This window comes from Sceloporus occidentalis, unplaced genomic scaffold, assembly GCF_023333645.1.
Source record: "Sceloporus occidentalis isolate IW3139 unplaced genomic scaffold, rSceOcc1.0.p SCAF_5, whole genome shotgun sequence".
NCBI lineage: Eukaryota > Metazoa > Chordata > Lepidosauria > Squamata > Phrynosomatidae > Sceloporus > Sceloporus occidentalis.
This window is the reverse complement of record NW_028316985.1, coordinates 74,687,324-74,699,821: the sequence shown is the minus strand read 5'-3', so window position 1 is coordinate 74,699,821 and position 12,498 is coordinate 74,687,324. Positions and strand designations below refer to the sequence as shown.

At 38.9% G+C, this 12,498-nt stretch overlaps 1 protein-coding gene across 3 annotated transcripts in view; it reads right to left on the bottom strand.

Moving 5' to 3' along the window:
* Positions 1–12,498, bottom strand: part of LOC149312328 (plexin-B2-like) — a 377,818-nt gene that overhangs the window by 5,414 nt on the left and 359,906 nt on the right. For all 3 annotated transcript variants that reach the window (XM_089524408.1, XM_089524410.1, XM_089524409.1), the window contains 6 exons: positions 11,853–12,007; positions 8,989–9,149; positions 6,745–6,892; positions 5,728–5,792; positions 3,591–3,666; positions 1,912–1,986 (listed from right to left, as the gene is read on the bottom strand). In XM_089524408.1, the coding sequence (XP_089380534.1) occupies positions 1,912–1,986; positions 3,591–3,666; positions 5,728–5,792; positions 6,745–6,892; positions 8,989–9,149; positions 11,853–12,007 (680 nt within the window). The remainder of the gene's footprint in view (positions 1–1,911; positions 1,987–3,590; positions 3,667–5,727; positions 5,793–6,744; positions 6,893–8,988; positions 9,150–11,852; positions 12,008–12,498) is intronic.

The following is a 12,498-nucleotide window of genomic DNA, read 5'->3' as shown; positions in this document are numbered from 1 at the left end:
GACATGAAAATCTCCGTTGATGGAACCAGACAGATTCCTGAGGGCTCTTGGGAAGTTTCCTGTCACCTCTGCAGGTGATTCTATTGAAGGTCTGGCCAAGCTTTGGAATGGGGAAATTGCCAGGCTCCTGATCATCCTTTCTTATGGAGTACACCCAAACCAGCCCCATTTCTCCAGGGAGTAAGTGATGCTGAAGCGAATAAGACGGAAACAAGAGTGACGGTGGAAAAGTCAAACGAATCTGACCGAACACAGGCTAGAGCCTATTTGAAGGCCTACTGCAGGGGTAGGCAACCTTTTTGAGCCGGGGGCTGGGTTGCTGTCCCTCAGACAACTGGGGGGCCGAAGCCAAAAAATAAATAATTAAATAATTTAATTTTTTTTAAAATATCTAAATAAACTGGGACAAATGTAGGACAAAATTTTCAAATGGAGGGCTTTTAAAAAAATTATGGAGGACACGTGAAAAAAATTGCTGATTTTTTAAAAAAATGTTAATATAAATGCATGTTTCTGAGGCTTCTATAGACAATTGCCCCCCAAAGGCCCCGGCGGCAATCGGCGGCAGGACTGGGCTGGGGCCGGTCCCAAGGCCTCACCGGGCCGCATCCAGCCCGCGGGCCGTAGGTTGCCTACCCCTGGCCTACTCCATGAAAGTGTGGGCAGGAAAGAAATTATTTTTCTTGTATCTGCACAGTCCTATCCAGCAAAACTCTTCCAAGGGGTCAGGGTCCTGCAGTTGTGAAAGCCACAACATATGTTTTAGATCCTTGTCCATCTTGGCTTATCAAACAGGCCAGAGGGGACTGGCTGAGTGGGTGAAGGAGGTAGTCAGTGCCTCTCTACAACAAGTTAGAGTTCCACCTTGCCTAGGAGGCAGTTCTGAGGCCTTTTAAAAATAACCATCCCTCAATCCTGCTATAATAAATAATTATCGGCCAGTGTCCAATCTACCATTTTTGGGCCAGAATGTGTGGTGGCTTGCCAGCTCCAGGGATTTCTGGATATAATGGATTATCTAGACCCATTTCAATCTGGTTTCAGGCCTGGCTGAAACAGAAACGGCTTTAGTCACCTTAGTAGATGACCTATGCAGGGAACTGGACAGGGGGAGTGACTCCTGCTAGTTCTGCTGGATCTTTCAGTGGCTTTCAATATCATTGACCATGGTATCCTTTTGGGTTGCCTCTCTCGTGGCAGGCTTCCATTTCTAATGCTTTCTTAAAGTTTGGAGGTACTGTTTTACAGTGGCTCCATTCCTTCCTGGAGGGGTGAACTCAGAAGGTGGTACAGGGGGTCTCCTGATCAAACCTCTGGCCATTAACCTCTTCTTGGTGTGATGTTAGCAAGCTTTTCATTAAAAACCAGCAAACAAACTTCCCAATCCTGACTAGTATATTTTTCATAATGTTGCATTGATTCTGTACTCAGAAAAAAAAATAAACAAACCAACATTTGTAGTTGTGAATTGGCTATGGCTCTGCCAACACATTGTCTTTAGGTGCATTATTTTTTTCAGTATATGATAAGATATCTCCCCTCAGCATTTGGGGGGTATACCGTCCATTATGTTTCAAAGACCTGAGTGTATAACAGCACCGCTCATCAATGTGAACAATTTTTCAACCACTTCCCAAGTCGCTATTAATAAACATGCATCCATAAGGCCTCATCCACTGATTGTAAGCATCACTACATTACTTTATTTATTTTTTTAGCAGACTTTGAAAATGCCTTGACTATATCACTCATTTTTTCTTGGTGTATCAGAACTACAGTCCCTCCATAAGACCCAAGAACTAGGTAAGCCAGGAAATCACATGTCTGCTATCTAACAGTTTGTTGAATCTTTTCCCTTGCTGGTGACCCTTTTACAGCCTAATAAAAGTTATTTTGATGGTGGAAACTTACCTCATCATAGTATTTGTTAGTATACTGGTAGAGCTGGTGTAAAGCCACAAGGGTGTTTAATGAGTCTGTGTGTGCCTATTAAATTAAACAAGAAGAAAAAGAATGTGTTAGGGCATAGACCTTACTGCCGAACAACTTTAATGAAATATATAGAGGTGCTCCAGACATGATGCAAATCCCTTTTCCATATCTCAGCTTTGGTTCTTAAATCTTTTATTAGCTGTCTGGCTCAGCAAGGAAGTGAAACTGATGATTTTCAGAACTCTGAGGTCTAGGCTTCCTGCTGGATCTGTTACAGACACCACACTGCTTTCCTCATCAACGACAGTGGAATATATGTATCCTAAGCAGCACTCAGTCAAACCATAGGTTCTCTCCAGACATGTCTACAGACCATATAGGCACATGCTCCATAAAGCACAAACAGCTTCTAGTTAAGAACCTAATGCCATCCCTGCTGGATCAGACCAAATGTTCATCTAGTCCAGTATGCTATTTGCCACAGTGGCTGATAGGCATAGTGCAAGTCCACAAACAGGACATGTTCCCAGGAGCCCTTTACTGTTCTAGTTGAAAGAAGCTTGCTTCTGCAAGGGTCATATATTTAGAGCTTGGAGAACTTAGCATTTTTGTTAGAGGAGTTACTTTTCATATTACAATCTTCAGAATCCCCAAGACAGCTTGGTCAGGATTCTTGGATTGTGAAAAAGGTAACCTTTACAAGCTCTGCATATATTCATCATGGTTTAGTAACTGTTGATACCCTAATTCCTCCATCTACCTCTTTTCTTGTTTTTCCAGGATTCCCTAGCACTGAGCCAGTCTCAAACTGGATTATTTCCGCAGTGTGTTTTGGACCTATGACTTATGGCAACCCTGTCATAGGGTTTTCTTGGCAAAATTTATTCAGAGGGCAGTTGCCTTTGCCTTCCTCTTGAGACTGAGAGTGTGTGACTTGCCCCAGGTCACTCTGGATTTCATGGCTGAGCAGGGCTTTAAACCCTGACCTCTCATAGTCCTAGTCCAGTACTCAAAACTAGCCTTGCTAATAATAACAGCAGCATAAGAAGAGTTGAGATTTAAATTAGTTCTACTTGAGTGCCACAGTTTTGCAACCATATAAATTTATTGTTCCAACTTTAAAAACAACAATACAGCAAAGCAAACAAGTGATGGAGAAGATCTCTATTTTTATTTGAACTGAGTTTAAATTATCTTTCAGAATGCAGAGCATTCAATTTACTAAATATGCCATTTTGAAACTTGTCATGGCTCCACACACCGCCATGAGCCTAAAACACAGCAAGAACACTATTGTTTTCTTTATGCAATTATATAAATCTAAAGCTATCAGGAATTCCAAACTCTTGGAAACAAAGAAGTGAAAAGCAGTAACCAAAGAGTGTATATTGTGCATAAACAAATTGCTGAAATCACTTTGGGGAAAAGGACCTGAAAGAGATGTCTGGATATCTTTGAAATCAATATTTCACAAACAATACAACACAGCATAATTGTATAAAAAAGATAATTCAGGAGATTCCAGAGGACATGTACAATTTATAATTGGATGTGAGTAGACAATGAGTAATGCCATAAAAATAAATGAAGAACAAACAAATGTGGAAGTCGCCACTTCATATCCGATTTCGGGGGAAGAATTCCAATATTATACTCACCCTAGAGATTTCTGCTAAATGTGTGTTCATGTCCTGGTCACTCACTTGTACCATTTGGCGAATACCTTTGTAATAACTACAAACAAAAATATACTTAGGTGATGCAAGGTGCTTTTTGAAATACATTTATGCTTTGCAGTGATTTATGACCAGAGTTTCCAGGGATACTTGGATGACTTCAGTGGAGACATCTGCACAAGGTTGACTTGATTTGCACCACTGGACTAATATAAAGTTTATAACTTTGCTATTGGCTGGGTTTCTCACATCTACAAATGTTGCAGTACAGTCCACAAGAATTTACAGGTAAAATTAGTCAGTTAAATGTATATTTTGAGAGTATTTCTATTTTAGAAATTGTAGACTAATGACAAAAGATGTCCAAGTAAAGAGACTAGAAGCAGATTGATCCAAGTACCCCTGATTTTTTTCTATAGTGCTGCTTTCCATCAATCATCCTTTGCAGCACTAGATGGAGGGTTTTGTTTCTTCTTTGGTTAAACATGTAATGGGTTTAATCCATCAAACACAGCTACTACAGAACACCATTTATTTCAACAGGCCAAGCATAGCAGCAAGGGAAACATATATTGCAGCTGAGCAGTAAAACCTGATGTGGAATCTTTCCCTAAGCATCTGAACAGATGAATTCATGCCTCAAAGTTTCTCTTTGGTTATTCCTACAAAGTCCTGCAATGGCAATTTATATAACTGGATAACAAGAGCTTGGAGAAAATTGCTTTGTTGAACTACAACTTACCCCTTTTTTTCCTGGCACAGAGGAATGAGCCAGAAACATACAAGGCAATTAACATTTAAAGCTCATGTTTTTTGTGGTTGCTCAAATCTGCTATGAGAGTGGTTTTAAATTTTAACTTATCTTCTTTTGTTTTCAAATGGCCTATATTTTTAAATAATTGTCTGCTACAAAGTAATTTGTATTTTTAATGATTTTTTTTTGCTGCTAATGGACTTGAGGGATTTTTTTGGTTCTTACATAGAAAATTATACTTTAAATCATTATATATATGAACCATTGTGTGTGGTGTAGCATATAGATGTGCATAATTATGAATAAAACATTAAAAATTCTTAGCATAATGATCTACTAAATGACAAGAAATTTCAAGCTGACATATATGTTCAAGGTTATTTGCCTTGGGACAGCATCTCATAACAAGGAAGCAGGGTAGTAGAAGCACTGGACTATGGGAATATGGGCTACCTAGATCATCAATTAAGTCATCATAGCACAACTGATATAGAATCTGACACTTTTAAAATATATTTAATACTGATACAAAGTATAACAGATCTCTAAGAACAAAAAGTATTTACCAACCTAGATAAAGTCTGACACATTAGTACAAAATTTCATTTGATTTGATTAAACAGACATCTGATTTGAAAATGAATATAGCTGGCTAGCAAAAAACCATTATAATGGCTACTGAGACCCATCACAGTCTATGTCTCTTTGTTAAAACCCATTTGATTTACTTAGGATGAACTGGACGTTATGCACCACAACACACATGTAACTTCATTTCAAGTAGAGTTTTAATTCTTTTGTATTACTTGTAGGTACAGTTGGCCTTTCATATCCACAGATTCTGCATCCATAGATACAACCATGTATGGCGTGAAAATACTAAAAAATAAAATACAAAAAATCTAAAAAGGAAACACTGATTTTGCTATTTTACATAAAGGACATCATTTTACTACTCCATAGTTTATAATGGGACTTGAATATCCACTTGGGGTCCTGAAACCAAACCCCAGAAGATACCAAGGGTCCATTGTACCTTCTGTTCTCATAGCCACCTATTAGGAAAAAAACTAGGTATAATTCCAAGTGTGTCTGAAGTACTTTCAACACACAATTTCTGCCCCAGAAAACAAAGGCAGTGAATGTGTTTTCCAAACCACATCTGCACCCTTCAGAATATTAGTTCTGATATGCTAAATAACATGATGAAACTATTTTATTAAAAGAATATTGACTGATGTCAAGTGATGTCAGTTTCTAGAAAAATGTAAAAATACACTTTCCACTAAATGAGAGAAACCATGAGAGAAAGGAAATGGGATCATGCAATTAGCAATACAGGCACACAATTCTCTCTTTACTTACTCTTCTACCATCTTCTTATATGTAGAGATCTCTTTTGCATAAAGTAACTTGTTACTTGGAGAATCCTGATAAAGAAGAAACAGACAAAGCTGATCAGTATTAAGATCAGTTCCTATGTTAGATTTTAGTTGATATGTCACATATATGTGTTGCTGGAGGAATGATTCATTCCTCCAGGAAGTGCGTGCAAGAACAGTGTTAGAGAAGCAGACTGTTGTGCTACTTGTGTTGCACAATATTCTCAGACACAGAAACAAATGCAATGAATGTATTATTCAAACCACTTCTGCAGATGTTAAATTCCCCCATGAGACTGGAGTATTCTGGGTCTTGCAGTCTACAGGGTCTGGAAGAATGTTTAAAAATATTCCCCAAATGGTAGAAAAATAGATGTTTGGAATGTCAAGAAAGCCTGGTGAGATGAATCCTAGACTGATTAAAATATTTCCAGTTTATAACTTATTCTGTGCAAAATTTGCATGTGATTGTTTTGCAGAGAAAGAACTTCCTTAGTGGAGAATACAGCATTTCCCAGCAGAGAGGGTCCTTTCCTCCTGTAATCTGGGTTTAGCTCCTCCTATTTGTATTTTATACACACAAAACAATATTTTTCCACAGAAAAAGCTGTAATTTCAGAACAGAAAATTCTGGAATTGGAGTCTTATTTTGGAAAAAAGTTGCACATGGTTGATTTTCACAGTAAACAGCATCTTCGTCGCAGAAAGTGTTTTTGTGGAGTAATATTAGTTTCTGTGTAGAAAAAAACTTTTTTCCCCCTGTACAAATCAATAAATGCAAATTTTCTGCAGAATAGGTATCAAAGCTATGGTAAGAACATTGATAAAAATTACTCCATTTCTTTTGAGAAGATTAGTGAAGAATTACATCCCTAATCCTTGCAAAGGCAAAAAGGATCGATCTATTATTGATTTGCTATTATTATTGCTTTGCCCATCATCATGCTCTTCAACGTTTTTCCTCTCACAAAGACAAGAGAGCAGAACATAAAAGACTTACCCTGCTTAATTTGTGCTCTGTTCTTGTGCAAGCATCCATGAAAGTCTGTGCAATGACTGACAAGGAAGCATCCACTACTTCATGAACATGAACGTCGAAGATGAAATGAGGGTTTTTCAATATGTTTACCCAAAACCTAAGTGGCAAGCTGTAAAACAAGCAAAGAAATAAAAATAGCCCTTAGTAAGGTACAAGGAACAGAAATGGAGTCTAAAATTTACTACATGAATCTGGATTGTGGTTCTTTAATCTTGTACCCAAATCATTTAAAGGGTTTAGTTTGATAGATACAAATGGGAATTTTGCTGCTATATGCTCCAGAAATCCAAGACAGAATGAATAGAAGCAAGCTTATTTTTCAGTCAAAACAGTGTAACTTTGTAGCACTGAGGTATGGGTAACAATTAGGCTGTACCTCTTCAGCCCCAGCACAGACCCTTTAGGTTTCATGCTGTTGTTGTGTATCACTTCAAATGGGAAATCCTAGTCTCAGAGAGAGAAAGAGGTTGTCTGCATAGGCCAAAACACCTGTGGCAGGATTGGGTCTGATGCTGTCTGTGCAGACATGGATCTGGAGGATTTGGCCTGACCCCATGATAAAAGGCCTTTCTGCTTGTTCTGTTTCACATCCATGGCTTAGTGCAGAGAATAGTCTACTTTTGCCTGTGCAGAGAATAATCTACTTTGCCTGTAAGATGCTTTACAGAGTCTCTCTCTGTCTGCTGTGTTTGCTCTAATTTTTAGGTTTATTGCTTCAGTTTTGAAGTGGTGATAGGCAGAAGGTAGATTTGGAACTCCTGGTAGATTTTTGGGTGATTTGCATTAGATAACCAAGATTTATTTCTCCCCCACTTCTAAAATAAAATATCAAGATGAGTAATGAGGTTAAACTATGTAATTTTTAAAAGCCAAGGTAGCAAGGAACAGGGGAATGAGGGGCTCTTGTTCTGAAAAGAAATGATCACTCTTCCTTGTTTAAGCAAGTTTGATACCTTGTTGGTACTCATGGTGGCAAAGGAGGATGGTGAGGGGAGGTTCTGCTCTATTCTCCCATTTTAGTGATTTTCTTAGTCACCTTGGGCCCCATGTTGGGAGAAAGGCAGGATATAATAAAAATAAAAATAAATTATCCCCTGTAAAATGAGGGTCTGCAAATTAATAGATGCAAATGGTGTCATTCAAAATAATGAACATCTGGTTCTGTCTAATTTTTTTTTTTTTGGCCAAAATATGTGAATGATAAAACAAAAAAAAATTCAATTGTTGTATGATTAATCACTGGAGAAATGTGTGTAGATGTGTGCTTGTCTGAAGCAGAGAAGGGAAGGAGAGGGATCAGGGCTTGGTGCTTTTCAGATGAGAGTCTCTCCCTCTCTTTTTCTCTGTTATTCTCCCTCGCTCTCCCTCCTTTCCTCTTTCCTATCTGCTGTTCTATCCCCAATGGGAGCAGTCTGAGAAGAGACGATCAATTCTCTTTTCTCATTTTCCTCAGCTTTCCCAGCTGGTACACACTGTTGCAGCAGAGCAGGGCCTGGCCAGTAAAACCTCTGGCTTGCTGGTGGTAGGCGGGGGTTGCTGGGAATGAATCAGAGTGTGTGTCAGCTGGAAAGGAAGAGCACAGTGAAATGTTTCCCTTTCTTTCCCCACAACATGCAGTTCAGCTAATTGGGCAATTTTTAACAACTGGTTTGGGCAAACAGGTGCAAACTGTCTGAATTACAGTATAAAATAGACACAGCCTCTCTAAGGTCTGGGAATTGAGCAAACTTTATTCATCACAATGCAAAAGTCTCTAGACTTTTCAGGAACTGGGGCAGCTGCCTGCCACACTTCCTGGACTGGCTAATGAACATCACGCTGAATAAAGTGTGGCAGATTTCCAGTTGTTGGAGATGGGGGTCTGTATTGCTTAGAGTGGCACATAACCCTGGTTGCACACTGAAAAAACCCAGAACAGTCCATCCCCCCCCAACCACCAATGCAACAAGCAACACAAAGAAGAACGATGCAGCTAATTACTTTAAAAATGTTCCATGTCAGAATCTGCTCTTTTACATGGAGCTTCTATTGCTAGCTATGTGACATCGAGTTCCAAATGACACATGGTATTTTTCCCTTTCATCTTTGATGATATAGCCCAGCATAAATATGTTTTAAAACAATAACAACAACAGTCATAGTGCTGGTGAATACTGTATCACCTGTCCAATCCCTGTTCTCCTCCCATAAAGGTCAATAACCTACCTGTTTGTTTTCCAGATGTGGATAGTATCTTCATCTTTGATATCGTGCTTTTCGGCTTGCTCATCAAGAAAATCAAAGAAGTACTTCACAGCTGGTGGCACAACGTGGTTTGAGTCAAGTACACTGTGAAAAAAGTTATCTACAAACTGCTGAAGTGTGCCCTGAAGAGGAAATAACAACCATTGTACAAAGATTAAAAAATATCAAGTTACAGTGCAAGTACAGCATTTTCAAGAATATCCCTTCAAATTTACAAGAATGCTTCCTAAATTGATTTATAGTTATGGCTACAGGGCTTTCTCCCAAATGGCCAAGGAACCACAATAGCTTGAAGTGTAGCATTTTTCATCTATAAATGGGTAGTAAATGTTCTTAAGAACAACAAGAAATGTACAACGATAATATATGATCCAGGGAGCTTAGGAAAAATAATTTTTGCTCTGTTTAAAAAGGGTTTTTTTCAGCATTGTTACTCAGGGAAACCAGGAGGCTAGTGCCTTAAACAGATGAACAAGCAAAGGGGATAACTAATGGTAGAATATAATGCATGAATAATTTATGCTTACTGAATATGTTCTCATAATACTCTCAAGAAAGTTTTTTTTTTAAAAAAAAACTGATCTCAGGATTCCATAGGATGCAGCTATATTGTAGTACTTAAAGTGGTTTCAAACTGCATTATTTCTATAGTGTAGACACACCCCTTCATCAGTGCTAATATGCCTTTGTGTAATTTAGATTTTTCCCTCCATGGAACAGCATAGCTAATTTTGTTTTTGTTTTTTAAAGAAAGTGATTCTATATTAATTGGACTGTGTGAAACAATGGAGTTGTATCATTCGTTCAGCTCTCTTGCCAATGAGCCATGGATTTGCACAGACAATCCATCTGCCCTGGCCAGATTCCAACTGGCCTGGTCTGCTCTGCCGTGTCACATTTTCTTTAGCTACTGTGAAGCAGACACCAGTCATCTTTACACATGGGCAGCCAGATCCCAGTTGTACTGCATCACAGGCTTCAGAATCTAGAGGAGATGAACATAGGCAAAGTAGCTATATAGCTACAGAGCTGGAACAATGCTGGCAGTACAGTGTGAGGAAGCATTTTGTTGTTGTTTATGTCAGCCTTCAAATCATTTCTGACTTATGTGGTTTTCTTGGCAGAATTTGTTCAGAGGGGGGTTGCTCTTGCCTTCCTTGGAGGCTAAGAGAGGGTGACTTGCTCAAGTTCATCCAGTGGGTTTCTGTGGCTGAGCAGAGGTTTGAACCTTGGTCTGCCTGTGTCATAATCCAGCATTTAAATCACTACACCGCACTGGCTTTATGAGGAAACTGCTTCTGGATATTAATTCTACAGAGAAGACTAAAAAGAAGTATTTTAAATTTAAAGTATATTCTGGTCAATGTGGCTTTTTCAAAGTCAACTATAATAAAGGCAGACATGATTCCATCAAGCTCCTCACAGAGTTGTGTCAAGCAGGTTCTACCAAACATCCGAACCACCAGCCAAATATTTTCAGTGTAACAATCAGCTAACAATAATTAGAGGCATGTACGAATGCATGTATAGAAAGCATTCAAAGCTATTAGAGGGAGAAATACAAACTAAATATGCATTTGATATGTGATTTGCATTTGAAAGAGGACTCATCTTAAATTTCATCTCTATAATTTTATAGGATGGATGAGTCTTATGGTCCAAGGGCCATTTTTTGCTTCCCCTCAAACCGTATCCTCATCTTAGTCCCTCTTCCCACAACAATTGCTCCCCCAAATATCTAATTATGCACCCATAATCTTCTGGGAGTTGTGATATGTTTTATGTAATTCTGCCTCCTGGCTGTAGGCCTGTTTCAGGTCAGGAAAGACCTCCCTCCCCCACAAAAAATGAGAACTGGATAGCCAAGATGGTCAAGGAAAGGTTTAGGTCAGGAAGGACCTTTTTTTCAAAATCTAGAAATGGGCAGCTGAGGGGGCTGCATTTCCCCCCACCTGGCTTTTCGGTCATTTAATGAAGAGCAAGCAGAGCCTTAGGTATTGCCATGGCAGAAGTGAGGAAAGGAGAGAGGAACAGCAGTAGAACAAGGAAGTGAAGATCTTTCCTGTATATAAGACTCAAAGCACAATATAATTTGCAGCGGCCTGGGGCCAAAATTAGGGTGTGGGAAAATGGAGCAACCACACATTCCTGAACCCTAGTATGCGCCGGCGGAGCCATCGTGGCTTGGCCTCATCCACATGGGGGCCGCCGTGATGATGCACGCATTGCGCAGCGTGCAGATGTCGCTGGCAGGAAGTGGCATCATGTCGGTGCCTTTTCCTATTTATGGCGCCGCAAAAAAGCCGCTCTAGGCAGCTTCTTTCTAGCAGCGCATCTTTGCCATGCCGTTTGGTGGCTACGACAACAATGCAGGGCAAAGACAGGCAGTACGGAGCTGCTTGTCTGTCTAGCACCATAGATGTCATGACTCTAGCACCATCACTTTCCTTCCTCCTCATGCTTTCCCTGGATCTTTGCCTGATGAAGAAGACTCTGGGTCTCAAAATATAATGTGATGCATTTTGCCCCAATAAAGCTATCACAACAATATGGACTTAGGATTCCAAGATGCACAACTTTATAAGCACAAAATGATGACAATGGGCTGTTAGAACATAAGGTAGGCATCAATAACTTATTATCCCATCCATTTCAACAGAACTGCTCTAAGCATGACTAAATCTGAATCAAACATCTTATCTTTATTGTAATCCTAAATAAAGATTTCACATAGCAACTCATTATTTAATCTATTTATATCTAACACAGCAAATTAAAAGTATACACTAGGGAAAGTGGCTATTAACTTGATGTCTCAATCTTACCTTCACAGAGAGGAGTCTTGTCAGGTAGATTTCTGTAATAGCTTTGGTTCTTTCTTTCTCTTTCATACTCCCTCTTTTTGATTTACCTTCGTCAACTTCATCTACTGGCCGAACTAGGTGCCAGATCTTATTTTCCTCTTCTAACAATGCATGCCCTAAATGTAGCAAAACCAACACATTTTAAAGCAACTATAATACATTTAGATTTAGTGATTAAGAACCAATTGCCATGCTATAAATAATGTGTCAGAGAACTGGAACTAATTTGCATATTTAGATGCCTATAATTAATATTATTTGCATATCATAAACACAACAATGCATACAGCTGTGCTGACATTATTCTTGTTTGGAAGTTCATACTTTCCAAAGTAAAAATTAATAGCTAACTTTTACAAAATATCTGCATCCTTTAAACAAACTGCAATTCAATTACTCCAGTGTAAGATCTCCAACCCAGGTACAGACTTCAAAAATAAGCAAAGGTTTTCTATTCTCCTACAATTATCTGCCTTTATGCTAAAAAGGTGAATGTGAGGCATATCTAGATCAGTCTATATATGTGAGGAAATCTTTGCCTACATAAAAATCCATATTTGACTTTAATTCTATTGAGTTCTAATTACAGAACAGGTCAAATTTTGTT